Here is a 22,665-nt window from a genome sequence, read left to right on the forward strand (position 1 = left end):
TGAAGCTCATCCAGCAGCAATAAAGTCCAAGTGGATTTGCACTTGTATAAATCTAGGGGGAATTCTCTCCTTCCAAAATGATGGTATATTCAATATATATGTGCAGTCTCAAGCCTCAAAATCAGCAAGTAAAATTCCTGGTGTCACAGAAATCCGTGGTGTGAAATAAAATGAATGCTGTCTAGCAATCCCATCTCGCCTGCTCCTTTACAGCCCCCTCATGTCTCACTTCCCAAACCATTCCAACCACCAAGAGTTAAAAATATAGCATGAACACACACTTGTTATCTCTCTCTGTACACTGAATTACCAGCTTTTCATTAAAACCCTGGAGAGACCCTTTATACTTAAAATCTCAACATTTACAAGCTGAGTGCTTTTACTTATAATTTCAATTTCTTTCTGCAGAATACTTGATCTTTCTCTTCAATTTTCAGTTATGCTTGTTTCAAACATCAATTGTTAACTCTAGGGTTCCTCCAGGGACAGTACAGCCAACAACACAGTTTTCATAAAAGTCTCTCTGGGCTCCTAAAAATGCATAAAGGAACTCCAGGCTGTAAGGAATTGGGCAGGACTGGGCCAGAATACAACCACAGCTACTGTGCAGTGCTCTGGTTCTTCTTAGGGTCTGTGCTGCATCCTAAAAGACATCTAAAAATTCCTGTTCTATTCTGATATTCTTATTTGTTTGGTGATGTTTTAACTTTGAAAAACAGGGGAAAACTCCTGATAAAATACAAGTAAGGAATAATACAGAAAAACAACCCGGATCCTGAGAAATCTTGGCATGCAGGAGAAGAGATGAAAAAAATAATATTTTTATGTGAATCACTTTATTGATCACTTCTCAGGGGGTAGTGCCAGAATGGACTGATAGACCCTCAAAAAGATGTGAATTGCTTTCCTAATGCTCCAGCACTCAAGGAAAGAACCTTTTCTTTGCCACCACTGATTGCCAGCTGAGGGCAAGGGGCCATATTCATACTTCTGACAGGTTTTGCCTTTGCCATTTGGAATGGAATAACCTCACCACCACCCGTACCATGGGTGGTTTTAGAGAGATTCCAGCTCTCCAGTTAGAGATATTTTCCACCAAAAATGAAGAACACCAGTGTTCTTCCACAGAACATTGTTGCTGATGCACAGCAGAATCTCAGAGCTGGTACTTCTGAACTCAAAGCAGTTGATGTATAAATGGAAAGGAACATAAACCTCTCTCAGCTTTTGTATGTTTGAACAGGTAGAGGGTCCCCATCAGAATTCACAGTTGTGTGATGATCTGCAGGGCCTTCCATGTAAAAATAAAAAGTTCAGAGTACTTGCATGCTTTAAAATCCATCAACTTTGCCAAGAGACTAATTGTCCGATAGAGGAAAAATGCCAGGAAGTTTAGTACAGCTAAATGGGATGAAGGCCTGTGAGACTTGGCACATCCCAAGAGAGTTCATTATTACATTATTGATAAAGTTGAGGACTTTGAAAATGCTTGGCATTGCTTTCCTGACACAAAAGGATTAAAGGTTAGGTAGCTGTCTCTCTGCAGTGCAAGCCCTGACACAAGCAAATCTCTGGCAATCAATGGCAGAGGTGCCTGGGCAAGGACACGACACTGAAATGTGCCCTGGGCTCAGCTCTGCTGCCTGCCTGAGCCTCGGATTCCCCCAGGCTTCCCCCTCTCCCTGAAGGGGAACAGGACATTTTGTGCCTCTGACAGTGCTGAGCTGGGCTTTGGGCTTTCTGTCCTGTGTGAGGGCACTGGGTAAGGCTGCAGGGAGTATTCCAAGGAACTGGAACTCACAGACAGCTCTCTTATCCTGTGGCATGCTGCTGTTCTTGAACTCTGTGATGGCACCTGCCAGTCTGAGAATCACAGAGCCACCGAGGCTGGAAAAGCCCTCCAAGATGATCAAGTCCAACCATTCCCCCTGCACTGCCAGGCTCACCACTAACCCCTGTCCCCAGGTGCCACACCCACATTTTGGAACACTTCCAGGGAAGGTGGCAGGTCCCAAAGTGGTGGCCTGTCTGTGCAGGTGTTGTGCACACCCAGCAAATGTGGTTCCAGTTTGGGAATTGTTAGAGCCTGGCTGACACACATCAGTCACATCAGTGACTGTGAAAAATGCGTACTTTATGATTGGCTTTTCGCAAATATTAAAGTGAATATTATATGTGTTATGTTAGAAAGTTAGGCTGTATTAATTCTCTTAAGTAGTTGTTAAATATAGTTTTAGGTTATAACATAATGTTAAAATAGAAACTCTGAGATGTAAGATATTTTTTTACTAGCTCAAGAAAGAGATAAGATAATCAAGAAACTCTTTGCACAGAGATAACAGCAACAGGACACATAGTTACAGCCTCCTTATCAGAAAAAACATTCTTCCACCTTCTCTCTGTCTTTATGGAACCACCAGGATTAAGGAGAAGAAGTTGATTAAAACCAGAAACATTCTTAATTTGCAAGGAATTTATGCATCATGTATGAGATATATGAATATGCAACAGGCTATTGCTTTTAAGGTTATTCCTTTGTTCACAAAGCATGTTTTTGGCAACTTAGGGCCCAAAAACATCCGGACATCTGTAATTCTTTGCTTTTTATTGTCTTATAGTGTCCTAATCCTCACTGTCCAAATTTTTATTAATCTAATTTTATTACTATTTTTATAACTATTTTATTACTAATAAACTTTTAAGATTTAAAAAAACCCCCAAGTGACTGGCGTTTTTCCCAGTGACCAGTGACCAGGCAGTTGCAGTTCCTGAGGGAGGAGCAGCAGCACCCACCATCCATCCAGCAGGACAGGAGCACTCCCCGGTGACGTGGTGACAAACGCCGCCGTTCTGGCAGGGGCAGCGCAGCTCGCACTGCGCCCCGTGGCTGCCGGGGGGACACAGCTCCTCACAGCTTTGGGGAGAGAGAGAACAGCAAACAGAGACATCAGCTCAGAGAATTTACAGGCAACAGCCAGTGAGGCAAACACACAACACAGGTCATCACGGGAGTCATCGTGCAAATGATGAGACCCCAGCAAGGCTCAGCTGGCACTGCCAATTAGCTGAGATTCCTTTTATTCCTGCTGGGGTTGTTTATGTGGCCTGGATCCAGCCCTGTAAGGCTGATGCATGAGGTAACCTTTCTGCATGTACCAAATCCCACCCATCTCAACAGGACAACCCATAACCATTAAAATAGCCCAGGAAAATATGAGTTGTGGGATGAAGGCTTCAATGTGAATTATATGACATGGCACTAAAAGAAGCTGCAAACAGAATAAAAGGATGGAATTAAAACATTTGAAAATCCTCCAGTCACTATTGAATGTTAACATTTGCAGTGTATAATGGACTGGCGAGGACTCAACATCATTTAAAGGCTATTTAAGCTCATTGAGTCTCTCTCAGTACTCGTGGGGGGCAATGTGGGGGTAATCCCTGCAAAACCCAGTGTGTCCTACATCTGCACATCAGAGCTTTCAGCACTGAGGTTCTGAAATTATAGGATACTGTCCCCCTAACTGACTGTCGTCTGATGAGTATGTTCCTACAACACCAGGGCTGGCCCTGCTGACAACTGGCACGCTGATGTCAAGGGGAGCACTCCCAAGAGTAAGTGGAGTCCTTAGCAGTGAGTGCTTCCATGACTAAGGTCACAAGTCTAGGAGGAAATCAGGTACTAAATAAAATATTCACAAGGCCCATCACTTATTTATGAGGGTTAACTCCATCCTTATTTTTTACCTTCCCCCTCATGCAGGTCAACAAATAATAATAGACTGCAAAACTATTAACTCACCTACAAGAGATCTCCAACCAAATTCAGTGACTAAATTCTCTTTTCCTCTTAAATAATTCTGAAAAACATAATTACTTCTGAAACTACTGAAAGATCTCTAATGAGAACTGATGTTACACTGTGGGCAATTTTAAACAAGAAACTATTGCTTGCTGTCCTAAAATTAATATGCAGATTCTGTGAATCCTACTGGTAAACTTTCCGTGTGGTGGATGGGGATTTAGCTACATGATTCTCGTTAAAGTTAATAGGAGTCACACCGCTAAATCCCTGCTCTCTGTGCTTAAAATTTACCCCCTAGATACTAAGCTGATATAGTTAACAGCAATGCTTTCTCAGTTAGATTGAAAGTCAAATAAATTGGGGATGGAAAAGTCCCATTTGATGCTGCACTAGACTACTAATGAGGAGAGAGTCCAACTGCTCATCAAAACTCCACTGTAATTTGGATTGTATTCACATTCTGAAATTAGGAATAAGTAGAGTTGTTGCACAAGTTGGAACATATAAATTATTTTTAAGCTTATTTTAGCACTATATTTTATTTTAATAGCATGGAATCATAGAACTCCAGAATGGTTTGGGTTGGAAGAGACATTGAAACCAGATCCAACTCCCTGCCATGGGCACCTTTCACCATCCCAGGGTGCTCTGAACCCCATCCAACCTGGCCTTGGACACTTCCAGGGATCCAGGGGCAGCCCCAGCTTCTCTGGGCACCTGTGCCAGGGCCTGCCCACCCTGACAGGGAAGAATTCCTTTCCAATATCCCATTTATCCCTGTTTAAAGCCATGTCCCTTTGTTCTATCACCACACACCCTTGTCCTAAGTTCCCCTCCATCTTTCTTGAAGGTTCCTTTCAGGGACACAGGTATAACCAGCAGCAAGAACAGAGGTTCCCTTAATCCATTCTCTCTGAAATCCCCTTCCCTCATTTCTACACCGACCAGTGTATAACGGGGTGGAAATCCAGCCAATTACTCCGTTACGCGGCCGCTGCTGCACTTACAACACGCCGGTGTATCCGGGCGCGCAGTGGCACTCGCCGGTCTGGTGGTCGCAGGTGGCGCCGTGGTGGCACTGGCACTGGAAGTGGCAGCCCTTGCCGTAGGTGCCCGGCTCGCAGAGCTCCTCGCAGCGCCAGCCGCGGAAGCCGTCGGCGCACACGCAGGCGCCCGTGATGGGGTTGCAGAGCGCTTCGTTCTGGCACTGGCAGCGGTTGCTGCAGTGCGGCCCCCAGTGCTCGCTGTCACAGCCTGCGAACGCACACGGAGTTAGCCAGGGGGGCACACGGGGCTGCCTCACCCCACAGCCCCGTGTGCGCCTCGGCCAGAGCCTCCCAAAGGAACCCCCGCTCCCAAACTGCCCCCCGGCCCGGCTTTAACATCTGCCCGCCCTCCGCCCCAGCTTCAGCATCTGCTGCCCCGACCCGGCTTCAGCACCTTCCCCCCAGACCCAGCTTCATCATCTTCCTCCCAAACCCGGCTTCAGCACCTTCCTCCCAGACCCAGCTTCATCATCTTCCTCCCAGACCCAGCTTCAGCACCTTTCCCCCAAACCCAGCTTCAGCACCTTCCTCCCAGACCCAGCTTCAGCACCTTCCTCCCAGACCCAGCTTCAGCACCTTCCCCCCAGACCCAGCTTCAGCACCTTCCTCCCAGACCCAGCTTCATCATCTTCCTCCCAGACCCGGCTTCAGCATCTTCCTCCCAGACCCAGCTTCAGCACCTTCCCCCCAGACCCAGCTTCATCATCTTCCTCCCAGACCCAGCTTCATCATCTTCCTCCCAAACCCAGCTTCAGCACCTTCCTCCAAAACCCAGCTTCAGCACCTTCCTCCAAAACCCAGCTTCAGCACCTTCCTCCAAAACCCAGCTTCATCATCTTCCTCCCAGACCCAGCTTCAGCATCTTCCTCCCAAACCCAGCTTCAGCATCTTCCTCCCAGCCCAGCTTCAGGGTGCAATGACACAATGGCACCACTGTTATACCTAAAGTTGAGGACTTGTTTAACACCTTAATGGATCAGAACTGAAATCTTTTAATATCCTGTCTCTTAGTGCTTTTAGATTGCTGGAAGGAATGAATTTATAGTGGAATTAGATGCAGAGGGTCACATCCTGCCTGCAGTGCACTTAATGGCAGGTGGTGCTGCCAAGCAAATCCTGTCGATTTAATAATGTCATCAAATATTGTTTCTTTGTTATGCTCCCATAAGATAACATACAAGATAATCTAAAGAAAGCTCTGTCCTTGGTGTTGTTTGTGTTCTGATTTATTTAATTATTTATTTACTTTTGTTGTCTGGACTAAGTAGATGGGAGGAAAGAAAATAACACTAGAGACAGGATGTCCTGAGGCTGCCCAGGCTCAGGGATGAAGGTATGGAGTGAATATATCGAGTAATTCCTGTGCTAATAACAGCAACACAGAAGGACCCCAAACCCTCTGGCCACTGACAGGGAGAGAAGGTTCCCTGTGGGATGCATTAAGGCACAGGGAGAACCCTCATGTGGCAATCCCTCTTGATCCCTCCTCTTTTGAAGAGCATGTGGAGGATGGGAGAGGGAAGTCAGCCCTACAGGAACAGTTTCTCCTGGTTTGCTATCGAAACAGCACCTGTACCACACCTCTTTGAGCTGCATGCACTGAACAGAGATCAAGCAGACACCTGAGGTCAAGGTTTCCTCAGCAAAACGTCTGCAAGAAAACAGGGAATTCTTCAGCAGCCCTACCCTCTGCTTAGCAGCCTTTCACCGTAGCTGTGGCAAGGATGAAGAAAATCCTCATCCTATTCAGAAGAGGCTGCTGGGAAGGACACAGTTACTGATGGCTTTCCAGGCACTGCTGGCTGTGCTCAGAGCTGGTTTCCATTTCACCACCAACCCTCCTGCCAGTGGTGTAAATCCCACTGCCAGGCAGGAGAGGAGAGTGGAATCCCAGCAATAGGGTTGTCTTCACAAACTCTTTTATTTGCAAACATGGAAACTAATCCCAGGTGACACATGCTGCTTCTCAGCCCTGGATCTGTTTCCAGGATTAGTGAGGTAAATGTAAAGCTCACTTAAGCCTGTGCTTTTGTCCTAGAAATTCCATAGCCCTCTCTTTCTACAGTACTTGGCTATAAACCCACACTGAAAAACTGCTTCTATCCATTAATTTTGGCAATATTTTTATTTATTATCCTTCATTTTGAGAGGGAGGATACTCATTGGTCAGAGTGATGATATCCAGTAGAAAAAGAAGACAGCTCTTAGTTAATTTGCACTGCTGATTACCAGTTCACAAATTTGTGTTTCTTGAGCAAGTGTTAAAAGCCTAAATAAACCTACAGAAGACAATTGCAAGGTCTCTAAAGGTCTGCAGGGTGTTAGAGGATGCAGGTGCAGAGGTTTCATGTCCTGAGCAGAGCACACCATGTCCCCCTGTGCATAATCCCACTCATGCCTCACCCCAGATCATTTATTGCTCTGCCTCACATCCCCCACAGCTGAAAACAGGGATGATAGTTCCTTTCTAACACCACTGGGAGCCAAGCAAACAAAATCTTACTCTTTATAAGACTTAAATTATTACTGAGAATCTGTGGGAAGAGATGATCTATCTTTATTTCACATAGACACTTGCTAAGGCTGTGAGAGTCTTCTGGGGCAGGGAGCAAAGCTGCTGGAGCTGCTGGAATTCCCCAGCAATTTCCATTCCAGAAACCCTGATTTATTTTCTGCACAACTTGAACATCAAGGGATGCAGTTCTGCACCTCCATAAAGAACACAAACCTGAACCACACAAGCACAGCTGATGTCCCTCAGCACAGGAAAGTGGAGTTCAGGGATCAAACTGCACCCTGTGTGCTCTGGGAATTGATTCCTGCCTTCCCACACCTCACATCAGAGCCCCAGCTGCAGACTGTGGCTTCTTCTGAGCTGATACAGCTCCAGTTGCAATTAATTTCCCTAATATGAATAAATAACACTCATTACAAGATATGATTCTATCCTTGCTCTTTCATGTCTCAGGTGGATGCTCCAAGCATCCAATTTGTCTGCTGGGTTTGTGTTTTTCACTTTGAAAGGAAGTGAAGGAAAAAGAAAACCATTTGTAGGAAGGGAAAACCATTTCCCATCATTAGTTCAAGCATCTTGTTTCTACTGTACAGTGCCTGCCCCAAACACAGCTCCTTTTCTGTAAGTCCATCCTGCTTGAACACTTCTTTACAATCAGTATTTGATCATATGTTTGATTCCTCCCTGTAGCAAATTTCACCCCACAGTCTCACCAAAGGGAATTGAGTGAAATTTGTTAGCAATGTGTCCGTGTAAAATTTGGAAAATAAAATTCCATCCTCACCTGTTTTTTACACTGCAGTAACCTCACATGAAAATCAGATCTTTGCTGCTCAAAGTTTATCGGTTCCTGTTGCTTTTCTTTCCCCTTTCCTCTAAGTCCCATTTTGCAGTGACTCCAATGACTGTGGAATCATTTCTCTGGAACATGATGTGATATTTGTCTGATGATATAATGATAACTCTGAGATCTGCACTGTGGGCACTTCTGCACCTTTAGCAAGTAGATACAGGGATGATAAGCTAAAATCCAAGTACTTATTCATGCAATTAACTCCACTGAGCTCAGCAGGCTCGCTCAGGTCTGAGACTACTTGAGTGTGTGACTGGCTACAGGACTGGGATCCAGTAGCTCCCAGTAGAGAATTATAAAACAGAAGAAACAAACGACTTCAGCAACCAAAAAGGTATTTTTTCTCTCTACATCAGTGTGGCAAATCCTGGCTGGTGCGTGACAGTGACTCCAGGTTCTGGGACAGGGGCAGAGAGCAGAGCAAGGCACAGAGCCACAAGGTCCTGCTGCACTCTGGGATCATCAGCAAGTCCTCCCATGGACAAGGAGAGACCATTTTAAACCCCAGCCCCAGACTAGCACAGTCTGATCCTGCTCTTGTTGATTGCCTCCGTGAGTTACTGTAATAGAGATAAATAATAACAGCAACAACGTGTGAACAGAGAGCTGATTAAAGCTCACACGAGCGCTCTGCTGTAAATGCAGATGCCATTAAAAATGTCAAAATGATACAGAGACTTTAACCAGACCATCAATAAGGAAAGCAACCTGAGAGAGGTGATGTCAGGGAGGTACAAATGCTCCCCTTAGCAGCATGTGGGGATGTCAATACCGTGAGGGATGAGGCTGAAACAGCCTCTGTTCTCCTGGGAGATGCTACATTGAAGGGAACTGCCATATTTCAGGTACGTGCCCACATTCCCTGGCAAACTTGCTAACTTCCTCACTTTTTCACCTTCAGAAATATGGCTGGAGATGAGAAGTCAGCAGTAAAAATGAATGTGGCTCTGCAAGGGATGAGGCTGGGTGCCCAAGCACAACCACACTGGTGTGCACAGGGTGCTGTGACAGGGGAGTGGTTCTCTCCTCAGAGCAGCACCAGGGGTTTTCCTCCTATTGCCATCCCCACTCCCACACTGAAACCTCAATTCCTTCCTGAAATGAGGGCTAATTCCTGCAGGCTCTGCAAATAGAATCATCAAATCCTACAATCCTTAAGGTTGGAAAAGACCTCCAAGGTCACCAAGTCCAACTTTCAACTGAGCATCCCTGTGCCTACTAAACCATACAATGAAATGCCACTTCTGCTTGTTTTTGAACCCTTCTGGGGGTGGTGATTCCACTGCTTCACTCCTGCAGTGAAGAATTGTTTCTGCTGTGGTGGTGCATGGCACCCTGCTGGCAGCTGTGTCCTGGTGAATACACCTCCAGGACACAGGGAAGCACTGCTGAGCTCCCCGGGGGCTGCTTATCCCTGGAGGGATGATGAGGAAATTCCTGTGTTCTGGGGCAGTAGAGACACCCAGTACCCAGTGCAGCAGCACAAGTCAGGCACAATGAAGCAAACACAGGAGTTTGAAAAGGTAACAGATTAACTAAAGGTCTCCCAAGGAAGGGGTGGCATTTATGGAGTGACTTATCCCAAGGAGAGAGAGTCAAGAGTGCTATTCCAGAGCTTTTCCATCACTGCACACACTATTCATATGAAAACAGCATCTCCTGTCACAGCAGCAGCACAAGCTGTGGTCTCCAGTCTGAGTTTATTCTGCTCTCATCAGTATCAGCCTCCCTGTGGTTCTTTTATAGCCGGGGAGCAGTTCTGTATTGCAGGTCTGCAAAGTCAGCAGGGTGCTCACAAACATCCTGCACAAGGCACAGCTGAAAAAACCCAGCTCTGATTTCCTTGGCCCAAGCACTCAGGACCATACTGGGCTCATGGGGAACTTCAATTAATCCACACTTTAAAGAAGGTTTCTACAAATTTGCTAAAGCACGGAAGATGCTCATATTCAATAATCAATATTCTGGAATATTTCCAAATTCCGTTTGTAATGTTTAAATGAGATGCTAGCTCTTAAAAATGCAAACAGGATATAAAATTAGCTTATTAAATCTAGGAGGACGTGGTTTAAGAGAGATTATTTTAGAATTTACTTTGAAATTAGGACTAGATTCTCCTCTTAATGTAACTGTACTGTTGTAAAATGATTCTATGCATACAAATTGAGGTGAAATGTGGATTTAGCTCTGGGTGGATTTTTTTTTGTCCAATTCAGTTTTGGAATCAGATGGTTGACCCAGCTAATGCACAGCAGGCAAAGAAATACTAAAAGGTAAAACATATACCTAAATATAATGAAGGAAAATTTAAAATAATCCATTAGGTTCTTATTCCCTCCACTTTATTCAGCAGAATTACAGCTCTGTGTTGAGCTGTGTCTGCTCCCTGCACAAACATGACTCCTTCTGGGACAGTGGTTTGGAACAAGGTCCATGAAGAGGGAATTCCCCTCCAGTGACACCTCCAGCACTTTGTGTTGGCTCTGAGCAGAGCTGAGCCCCTCAAGTGACACCAAGACACTGATAAAGGCAGGAGCCAGGTCACTGACACATCACCTGCTGATCTGCTTGATTCCAACTCAAAAATCTTTGTCTCATAAGACTGATCACCCTTGGAACATCTAACACATGTTAATAACGCTCAAAATAACCCAGATTTCAGAAGTGCCCTTCAAAAATGTTCATCCAAATGCTTAGAGACCAACATTCTAATTCCATGATTTCACCAGCTGGGACACCTGCCACTGCCACGGTCACATCAGGGGTGTGCTCATGTGTCCCCAGTGAAAATTCACCTGTACTCAATCAAACTATCAAAAATGCAATTTGCAGATACTCAGTGCCACCCCTGGATAACTCATTACCTGCCTTCCTCAAAGATTCCAACCGTATGAAAAGCAATCTGAAATGAAAGACTCAGGGCCTTAGCAGGACTCCTCTTACAATTTTTCTGGGAGAGCCATTGGCTGTTTAATCTGTGTGCAGTGTGTGGCCCATGGGGAGGGTGCCAGCCCTGTGCTCTCAGTCCATCACCCACATGTCAGGGCTTTGCTCTGTCCCTGCTGATGAACCACCTGAACATCAGCCTGATGACACTCTTGAAGAGATTTTCCTTATTCTTCATTTGCTTTCATTGGGTTCCCCAAAACATACAAGGAATATCCCATGTAAATAAGGCATTTGACTTATGGAGCTGCTGTCACAAAAATAAAATGTCAGATCAAAGGTTAGAAGGACAGCAGTAATTCAGTACTTCAGCCTGTGAATTATGATATTTTCTTTAATTATGTGAACTTAGGGTACCCTGGCACTTGCTGACTTCTGAGCTTGTAGCTTTGCAGCCTTAAGGTTCCCAGTCCTGGATTCCTTTTATCTCCAAAGCCAGACTTTCAGTCACAGCTCACACAATTATAATGAAGAAAATGCCAGTCTCAGTGTTTACCACTCTAAGACTGCCCAGAGAATGTATTTTGCATATGTAAATATGCATTTGTGTATCCACCCAAAAGGAAAACCCCTGGGGTTAATCTGAGGCTGGCAGGACTTGCAATCAGGCTCATCCTCCCAGTTTATGGATCAGTCTTCATCAGGTAGAAATGGAAACTTGGGAAGCAAACATCAGCTGATTTTTCCCAAAATGAATAAATTATTACTCACAGGAAGAAATCAACACCATTTTATGTTTAGGTTGGTTTTTTTTTTTTTTTTTCCCCTTTCTTAAGGACAGGAGAACAGATTTTCATCCTTCAAGAAAGATTTTGCTGATTCTACCTGAAGGTTCCTGCTCTGAATCAGATACAGAACATGTGGCTGATTTGGGCCCTGATTTAATCTTGGATGATGATCTCATTAGTCACTGACTCTCTAACATGTGGTACCTAACTCAGGCTCAGCACTTTAGAGACCCTGCAGTTGATTTAGTATCCTCTGAGGAAACATTTGCTTTCCAAAGTAATTCTTGTTTAAAGAACATTCCTACAGTATTCTGCAGAATGCTTACAGCACTTACCTAGCTGGAGGTTTGTCTTTTGGATAAATGAAAACAAAATCACTCCAAGTCAAAGAACAGTTAAGTATTTGGATGTCAGCCTCATCAAATCCTGTAATGAACTCAATATATTTTGGAACCAGCAAAAAGGAAGAAACAACTTCTACTCCTGACAGATACCGAAGTGTGGCACTTGCAGAATTTCTACTAAGAGTTATTTTGACAGACGCTTCAAAAGAAGTGAAAATTAGAACATTAAAAAAACCTGAGAATATTTCCTATTTCTTTCTGTAGAAATTACTGCTCTGTTTAATGAGCCTTTAACTCTACTGACACTCTGGATCTTACAAGGAGTTTAAAATCATGAAACGCTTCATAAGGGAGCGACAACATTCTATACAACACTGGCAGCTTGTCTTCTCATTATAATTTTTGTGGAGAAGATGCTGCATTCTTTAAAATGTTGGTTTTTTAAGTGTCATATTAATGGGAAGCAAAGTCTGTTCTTTAATTAGAATTTTACTGTGGTGAATTAAAAAATACATGGGCAGAGTATCAAGAGTCTAATAAAACTAAATGAAGATACTATCTTTCCTCTGTATGAAACCCAGCAGTCTTTGCTCTGGCAAAACTTCCATCAATACTTCATTATTATTGTCTAGGACAGGCTTGTAATAATAATATCTGCAAGTAACTTACTTCCAAATTCAGTCTTCCAACTGGGTAAAACATTCTCTCTCTCAGCATCTGTAACGGACTTTAGATGTTTTCATTGACTAGGTAATGAAATTTTCTGGTAATGCCTCTGCACAGAAGTAAAGTCAGTTTTACCTGCAAGAAGGGGTAGAAACACACTGGATATGCTTAAAACACTGCAGGGCAGGGATAGGGAGGAGATGAAGCCTTCAAGAAATTCATGTTGGAGGGACTCAGGGGTGGTGGCAGCAGAGGTGCTCAGAGAGGCCTCTGACCCTGGAGATTCAGAGCTGTTGACCCAACAGCAGTGCCTGGTGTGAGAAAGCCACATGCAGTATCCACATGGGCTCCTTCCTACTCTAAATAATCTAAATAAACAACCAAGGCAGTTGTGGGAGCAGAAGTAAACCCCCATGGTTCAGTAATTCCAGCTGACTTTGATGCAGTTTGGAGCAGACCCAGGAGGCTGCCCAGGCTGGCTCCCTTCAGCCACATCCTCCCCCAGCTCCTGCAGCTGGACAAATTCACACTTCACCTGGGGAATCCAGCAGGGGCAAAGGAACCTGATCCAGCCCCTGGAGGCACGTGTCCAGCCTGTGTGGCTGCAGAGGATGAGCAGGACCAACGCTGCCCAGCCAAGCTCTCAGCTCCTTGTTTTTCACAGAGCACAAACCCGGCCTTGTCGAAGGTCACCCTGCTGATGTTTTGCCAGATAGGCAATATCTCTTTATTTGCTGTTGAAGCAGTGCTTAAAGGAGAAAAGCTTCTTGTCACTACAACAAGGGGTAGAGGATGTTCCTTCTCCCTGTCCTTCCCATTCAGGGATGTGTCCCTTCTCTTGAAGCTGCTGAGCAGAGGGAGCAGAATTGAGACCTGGATTTGCTAATCAGGATTGGCCAAGCAGTGGGGAAAATCAAGACATGGATGTGGAAGAAATCCTGTATCCACCTCAGCAGCTGCAAATTGTACCATAAAGTTTCTCCTTCAGGGAGATGGATAAGCACATCCTTCATGCATAACGTAACTAGCAGCTCTGACTCATCAGTCATTTTTAAGATGGTCAATAAGCAATTTATTTTATTGTGTTGATATTGAAACACAAAATAAACACTGTGGATTGTGCTATTTGCTTTTATTTCCAACAGTGTAGCTGGAGAGTAAAAAGAACCACTTATTCTCTTTGCTACAATTCCCTCCCAATGACTAATCATAGAATCCTGGAATGGTTTGGGTAGGAAGGGACCTTAAAGAATTTGTTCCACGTCCTGCCATGGGCAGGGACACTTTCCACTATCCCAGGTGGTTCCAAGCCCTGCCCAGCCTGGCTTTGGACACTTCCAGGGATCCAGAGGCAGCCCCAGCTTCTCTGGGCACCCTGTGCCAGGGCTCCCCACTCTCCCAGGGCAGAATTCCTTGCTAGCATCTAAGCAAAATCTCTCCTCTTTTAGTTTAAAACCCCTCCCCCTTGTCCTATCACTGGGTCACCTGTACACTTCTCTTCAGCTGAACAATATCAGCTTAAAGGATGATCTGCCCCAGCAACTGAATTCAGGAAAAATCTTACCTTTCCTAGTGTGAATTCTGTTACTTACAGACATTCGGAGAGAATTAGAGCAGCAGAAAGCCCAGTGGCTTTTGAAAGAGGGGTGTCTTTTATATCTAAAACAGTTCAAAGGCTTGCAAAAAGTTGTATGCAGGTATCCACACCAGCTACTTGCTGTTCTCTTTTCTTCTGGGCATACTTGAACCTTCATATGGCTCTTTAATGTTACCTAATGTCTTCAAGATATCTTAAATACACTGCTGTCTTTTTCTTATAAACCATTAATAGTAATGTCCCTTTCAGGCACAGAAAAAGAAACAGTTTTGTAAAAAAGTCCTGCCCTCTGTGACCCAGTAAAAACTGGAACATTCACTCATCTAAACACATTGCCAGACTCAGCACAGTCTCTGCAAACTTCTCTGATATTTACCAACAGAAAATAGCAAGTCTGAAACTACTGGTGGGAAGAAAAAAAAAAAAAAAGCAAAAATACTAAAATATTAGAATATTACACTCTCTTTTCACATCCCTCAGACATGGAGATGTGGGATGTGCTTTTGATAAAGAGATAATAATGAGGCAGACAAATACTGCATAGCTAAAATAGCAGGAGCCAAAGCCTGCGTGTCCCTGGGTGTGTTGGGAAAGGCAGAGGACACAGAGCCCTGCATCAGGAAAGGTTTATGCCAGAAAAATTCCAGTGTCCCTAGAGCAGCTCCTTAGACTGCACCACTGCTGCAGCTCTCCTGCACCACTTCTTTAGGATGCAAATGCTGAGAGAGCAGAGCAGCCTCAGCAGGCAAAGCACCAGCCCTGAGTGCTGGGCAGAACATTCAGGCACCTCTGCCTGTGTCCCTACAGCTTCCTCTGCCCACCAGTGGGGCTTGGGTTTCCTTCTGGAGAGCCAGGCAGGAGGAGAAAGTCTTGTCTCATCTATTATTGAGATTGGATGTTTAAACCTTGATATTTTATTTTGACTTGCCAACATGTTCCAATGTTGTTCACAGAAGCGTAAATTAATGCCAATTTCTAAAGCAGAAGTTGCTCTAAACTGGGAAGTGAAACTTTCTTGTTATGATGTTAAAAACAGACAATTCTTAAACTGTTTTGCATTCTGAAAAACAGGCTGATCAAAACTGTTCATGCTCACAATCACTTAGGGGTGTGCTGAGCTGAAATGTTTTGACAAGATCCCAGCCATATGGAAGCTGGTGCTCTCGGAACAGCTTCCCCATTGTGGATTCCTGGATTAAGCCATCAAGTGTCAGGCAGGCAGAAACACGAAATCATCGCTCCATGTGGTTTTTCCTCATTGTTTACAAACAACCTGTTTGTGCCTGCAGCATTGTCCATGGGTCAGCCTCACAGAAACCAGGACAATCCACACAGCACCTCCACTTCCCAGGCTTGGGGTGTCAGTTCCTGGGGGTTCAGCTGCAGCCCAAGGAACTGTGGAGCAGCTTCACCCCTGGGTTAATTTAATTTCTATTTTTTTTTAGTGACAATTGCCACTGACAAGGAAAAAGCAAAACAGACACGTGACTTCCAGGCTGAATGGCAGCAGGGAGGTGAAAGGATTTTGCTGGAAGAGAGCACAGCACCTGTGCATTAAAGGTTTTAAATGTCAGACTCCCTTTAAGGTTCAGATCTCTATATTCTCCTAGTGGCAGCAGAGATATACCTTTAAAAAATCACAGGGAAAAGGAGGTTGTCTGATGAGACCATCACCTAAATTGTCACTGGCCACGCTGCACAGTGCCACCAGCAGCACCTGGGGCTCACCCCAGTGCCCTGTGCAGCCAGGGAATTTCTTCCCATCATCTGTAATCATCTCTGATAAGGGCTGGCCTCCGTGGGTTAAGTGAGAGCCATCTGGAAAATGACACTGATTCCACAACTTTGCTGCTTCCTTGGTAAGAAAGGTGCCCTGGTCCCTGCAGAGCCTCAGAGCAGAGCAAACACCGAACCCCAACTATTAAATAATCAATGGGCAGAAACAGGCACGAGCCCACAAGAGGAACCACCCAGGGAAATGCTGGATGTTCCTGATGCCTGTAGGATGGGACTGTGTGCTGGGTGGTGAGTTAGGAATGCTGCTGACACACATGCACAAATCTGATGACACAGGAAATTAGCATCCGTTCCTCTCCCCCTGCTTCAGAAGAATTACTAAATATAGCTCACTCTTTAAATATTAAGGATATCTGCAGAATGTTGTTGTGTTTGAAAGGGTTCTTTCCTGACTGGATTTTCCTCATCAGGCTTAGTAATCAAGTTGTTTTATTTGGAATGGATAATTATTAGTTGAGTGATTAATTATTCAGAGTACATTACTAAAGAAAATTCAAAGTACACTGGTGTAATAAAAAAGTGACAATATGCAGCTATTTGGGTTCTAAACTGTGCAATAAGATCAGAACATGAAGGGTCTGTAGGTACATAAATGTGGTTTTGCACATTTAAGAGAATTGCCTCCATCACCAGAGGTAAATGTGGTTTTGCACATTTAACAGAACTGCTTCCATCACCAGAGTCCCATGCAAACACTGATTAATTCTCAGGGTCCATCTATGAGCTGAAAAATGTATTTAATCACCATTTCATAGAAGGGAAACTGAGACAGTCAAATTATATTAAACAACAAAACTCCCCAGAAGAGAAGTGATAGCACTGAGATAGGACAGCTCCAAGATCTAAAGTGTCAATTTATGCTATAAGTACCTTATAGGATATTTTTTCACTACATTTATAGTCCTGTGCTGAATTAAACAGAAAAATTACTCTTTAATATATACAGAGATTAATTAATAAAGTGTTGTTCTGTTTCTCATCAATAGCAGTGTTTAAAAAGTGGGCAGTTGGTACAAAGAGCATCCCTGGGATGCAAACTGCAGTGGGACGTGGCTGGTGCAGGACTTGAACGTCCTGGGGAAGGGACCCAGCCCCTCCATCCTGCTCAGCCAGGGCTGGGACACCGAGTGGCACTTCCTGGGATTCTCCCTCCTGGTTTGCCAGGTCCCAGCTCCACCACTCTCTCTAAGGAAATCTGGGATTCTCCAGGTTTGCTTCTCTCCGTTTGCTTCCATCCCCATTAATCCTGACAGTGTTTTTTACAGACCTGTGCTGATCTTCTCCCTCATTTGCTCTCTAATAAACCAAACCCAAGTTATACAATATTTGCTGCAAAATTTTCCATAGACTGTGCTGGGACCTGGTAGGTTTTGTTTCCCTGCTGATTGCCAGGGTTGCACAATTGGAATTTTTGCAAGGCAAGGGATCCAGAAGGCAGTAAAACTCCACAGACAGAGACTGCTGGAGTTTCTTCAAATATTTGGTAATTAAAACTGCTACAAGCAAACGAATTAAGTTCGTATTGCACCAGAAGGACTTGCCCTTATAGAGACCTCACAGCCAGCAAATGGGAGAAGTTGTTCTGCAACTCCCATCTATGCAGACTCCTCTGTTTGGCACATCCTTAATTTCTGTCAAACTAAAAGAATTCTAACATTTTCTGTCAGGGAGCTGGTGTAAAGCTTGAAGAAGGCTTAAAAAAACCTCTACTGTTGACTCATTTCACTCATTCCTAGGCAGATCTGAGAGAAAGAAGATTGAAAGCAACATTATAAGCCCAAGAATTATCCTCTACTCTTGAAAGGCACACAGAAAATTAAACTGGGGGATCAGGATCAAGGTAGTGGAAATTATTGGGTCTGTGCACTTAAAAGCTGAAGAAGGTGACTTCCCACTGAGACTTGAGAACACAGGTGCACATAATTTTAAAAATCTGCATTTTTAACCTTTAAAATTTGCTAGCAAAGCAAGGAAGTTGTTGAGAAACTGCAGTAAACATGGCAATTCAATCAGCTTCTTCCAGAGCCTAGCTCTCAGCTCTGTGATTGCTGAACCCAGCAGGTCAGTGGATCACAGAACGACTCCTTGGTAGCAGCTGAACGGAGCTGGGAGCAACACAGCACCACTTCCTTGGGGACTCCATAAAAAATCTCTGAATTCCCAGCTGGGGTGGCTCTGGCCACCAAAGGTCACTGTTGAAACCAATGTCCTGGTCCCTGCTCCTTCCAAAGAATGCAAGAGTTGTGTTAAGGGCTAAAGCCAACTTTCAATCAGCAGTCTGGGACAGGATTCAATTTTTCCAACTTTGGGATAAGTTTCTGCACATTTTTAAAAGCAAGGCTCTACAGTCAACAATTTACAGGTGATAACGGTATTTTTTTCAAGTTTTTTAAACGTGACAGAAATGAACACAGATTTCTAGTGTTACTTTTCCTTGAATCAGCCAAAATACTTCAGGCTTATTCTTATACTCATGGACTTAAAAATAATTATAACCTCATAATGCAAATACTGTGAATTTCATTAAAAATCAAAACGCCACTTGACTGCCAAGAAACAACAAGCACTTTTATGCATAAGCTAAGTAATTCCATTTTCAAAGCTTCTGAAAAAACAGTAATTGTAGCTCATCATGGCTACACCTTGAGAGATAACCTTGCACTTGCTCCTGCCTGCCCTGCAGTTTCAGAGGAATCACTGATGACTGTTTATATCTCACTTATGGCAACAGGACCCGTGGTGGAGCAGGGCCACAGCCGTGACATGTGACAACTGCTGTGACAAAGATTTATAAAGCAGAAACTCTAATTACAGCCCTGATCCACAGCCCACTGAAAGGAAAGCAAAAGACACCGCTCGTTTTCCCAGATTAGCCTTATAACCTGATTTATCCTCTGATTTATCCTGGCAAAAGAGTGCTGAGCTGCGGCCCACAAAATACTGCCAGGTGGAATCTTCGTAAAAAAGATTTGAAGCTGTCGATCCAAGTGCTTGTTTTCTCAAGTCTCAATTATGGGACCATTTTCCTCATGGGAGCTCTTTATTCCTTCCCATTGGGAGCACAACTCACCCCAAGCGTAGCTGCCAGAATTCCCCTCTCAGGTTCTGACTGCTCGAGTACATCCACCTTATTTTACACTATTTACACGAGTGCTGTAAAGTTTTTTATTGATGCCCAGGTTTTACAGCTTAATTTTAAGGTACTCAACAGTTGTGCTCAGATATAGTGGATGGATCCTCCTGCTTCCACATGTTCTCCATTGCCAGGGAGGTCCAAACTGGCAGCTTGCTGAGCCCGCCTCAGACATGGCCATAACTCTTTGGAATTGGGACTTTTAACAACTCTGCTTTTCCTGATTCTTGTGCAAACCACTCAATCTGTCCTGGCTTTTAAACTAAAGACGTTTTTATTTGCTCTTACTTTTGACTGGTCTTGGAAATACACGTCAATGAAATACTGTTATTGTAAAACACCTTGAAAAACAGGTTTAGGACTAGAAAAGCTGTATGAATGAGATCATAAACTCCTGGAATGCTTTGGGTTGGAAGGGAGCTTGAAGATCATCCATCCTCAGCCCACGAGCAGAGACACCTCCACTATCTCAGAGTGCTCCAAGCCCCATCCAGCCTGGCCTTGGACATTCCCAGGGATCCAGAGGCAGCCCCAGCTTCTCTGGGCACCCTGTGCCAGGGTCTCCCCACCCTGCCAGGGAACAATTCCTTCCCAGTATCCCATCCAACCCTACCCTTTGGCAATGGGAGCTATTCCCTGTGTCCTGTACCTCCATCCCTTGTCCCAAGTCCCTTTCCTGGAGCTCTCCTGGAGCCCATTTAGGCCTTGCAAGGGGCTCTGAGCCTTCTTTTCTCCAGGCTGAACAGCACAATCCCAGTTTACCACCAATGATTGCTAAAAGAACATTTTATTAACCAGCACCAGCAGTGACCAGTCACACATTTACCCAAACCAGTTGTCCTTTTTGCCCTCACATCTTTCATAGGTGTGAAAACTCAGCGAAAATATTTGGCTGTAGGTCAGCAAAACACAGGAGTATAAAGACCCAAAGCAATCCTGCACTTTCTTGCTTTCATGTGTACAAGCAGAACGGGGGGAAGAAAACAAGACATGGAAAGTTTTAGACAGAAAAAGGGAAATCAGTAAGAGTAGGAGGAAACAAAGAGAAAGAGTATGTAGGAAAAGAACACTGAGAGAGGTTAAAAGAAGGGGGAAAAAACCCCAACTATATAAAAACCTGAAAAACAGAGAGAAAAATAAAGAGCTGAATGAAAGACCACATGAATTCCTGCTGTCCCTGCCTTAGTGTCCCACATAATCTGTCCCTGAAAATAATGAAGGTCACCAGCACATTATAGGAAGTAGCCAGCAATGAGAAGCCCATTAAAACCAGCACAGAAATGATCAATTTGTTTATCCTTGTTATCTGAAAACAGAAAACAACGTGGGAAGGGGATGAGTTCATCTTGCTCCCCAAGGCTTTCGTTCCCCAGCTGCTTCTCCTTCCCAGTGCCACACACAAGACTCCTGCTTTTTACTCCTGGATAGGCAGAGAATAATGACTAACTGAAATAAAATAAATAGCTGCTTCTTGCACACAAGACATCTCCTGTCTGATTTCCTGGGAGCTGCATTAGCAGGGTTTATAAGTCAATTTTTAAAACTCAGGACAGCATTAAAAAACTGACAAATGCCACTCGGTCACGTCCCTGTTGTCACAGTTATTGAGGCCTCTAGAGAGAGTGTCAAAGAAATAAAGCAAATTTCTTTTTTTGCTTAATTTGTGTCAATTGATTTCCTATTTTTAATTAATAATTCTAATTATGATGCAGCAAATTTACCCAACAGACACAACTGGTTTAATCAGCATGTATTGATTGTAACAGTAGAATTATCCCAGTGTTCCTGACACCATTGATTTTCTGTTGTGTGACTGTAAGAAAACAGCAGCTGGACAGACTCTGGTGTCAGCTCACGGTGCTGATGATCCCTGAGTTATGAATTGGTGCTTCTGACCTGACAAATAAAAACACAGACATTATCTACTGCTTCAGTACTGCAGAGGAGGAATCTGGTGATTACAGGATGGCACAAATAAGGGGTTTGGTCACAGCAGTAGCAGCAGGAACGTGAAAGTGGGAGACACTGACTTGAGGCAAAAAGGCAGCAGTTAGAAAAGTCCTTGTAAAATTGGGTTACATCATTTGTTGTAAGTTCCTAATTTGTCCTCATTTTGGACATCCCCAAAATGTCTCTTTAAGCACAAGCCTAAATATCTGGGATAAAGATTTTAGGGTATGTTTGAGCCTGAGTCTTGCATTTTTTGTAGAATCACAGAAGCAGGGAATGGCTTGGGTTGGAAGGGACCTTAAAGTTCACCTGGACCTTAAATGTCCCCTCCTGCTATGGGACACCTTCCACTGTCCCACGGTGCTCCAAGTCCTGTCCAGCCTGGTCATGGGCACTTCCAGGGATCCAGGGGCAGCCACAGCTGTTCTGGGCATCCTGTGCCAGGGCCTGCCCACCCTCACAGGGAACAATTTCCTCCTAAGATCTAATCCAAACCTCTTCTCAGTTTGAATTTCTAGTTTTGTTTCAGTTTTTTCCCCTATTTTTACTCCATAGCTCCCCTCTGATGGTGCTCCCAGAGGCTGTAGAGGGTCCAGGCCATCAACACCTGCTACAGCTTGGGCTGTCTCAAATGTCACTGCTGTCCCCAGCTTCTTCCCCAGTGCTTTCCTCAGCACTGGGCTGAGAAAAGAAAGGGAATTTACAGAGAAGGCACAGTCTGACCTAAACTACTGTTCAGCCTTTTGCTGGAGTCATTGAAATTTCTGCAATTTTCTGCTCATTGAGTTCCAGATTCTGCAGAAATTATATTAAAAGCCTCTTGGAGCAGCACAGAGAATACAGATCCATTTGCAATTTGAACATTCCAACTTTGAACGTGTAAAAGGCTTTGCAGGAGCAGGTGGGTTTGGACTGACCCTCTGGAACCAAGATGTTCCAGGTTTGGAAGGAAAAATGAGGAGATCTGTAGGCTGGGCCAAATCAATCCAGAGGGGAGAAGAAAAACCAAGGTGGATGGTGAAGGCAGAGACATCCCACCATTCCCAGAGGGAGCAGAGGGCAGAGCCTTCCTTCACCTGAGGTGTAGCCTGGGAAAGGAAGCAGCCTCTGGCAGAGGTGGGAAAGGGAAAGTCTGATTTGTTTCCTTGCAGAGTTAATCACAGTGGAGCAGAAGAGAATTCCCCAAGTTTCCCCTCATTTGGTTTTCCACAATAGCTGACAACAGGAGCACATTTAGCAGAAAAAGGTGCCGTGGTGGAGGGGAAATCACGAATAATAGAAAAAT

General features: G+C 44.3%; 1 protein-coding gene across 2 annotated transcripts in view; it reads right to left on the reverse strand.

Moving 5' to 3' along the window:
* MEGF11 (multiple EGF like domains 11) overlaps positions 1 to 22,665 on the reverse strand; it is a 253,885-nt gene that overhangs the window by 89,352 nt on the left and 141,868 nt on the right. For both annotated transcript variants that reach the window (XM_021552638.2, XM_077785950.1), the window contains exons 7-8: positions 4,813 to 5,059; positions 2,794 to 2,914 (exon numbers count right to left, since the gene is read on the reverse strand). In XM_021552638.2, coding sequence (XP_021408313.1) covers positions 2,794 to 2,914; positions 4,813 to 5,059 — 368 coding nt within the window. The remainder of the gene's footprint in view (positions 1 to 2,793; positions 2,915 to 4,812; positions 5,060 to 22,665) is intronic.

Source organism: Lonchura striata, chromosome 11, assembly GCF_046129695.1.
Source record: "Lonchura striata isolate bLonStr1 chromosome 11, bLonStr1.mat, whole genome shotgun sequence".
Lineage (NCBI taxonomy): Eukaryota > Metazoa > Chordata > Aves > Passeriformes > Estrildidae > Lonchura > Lonchura striata.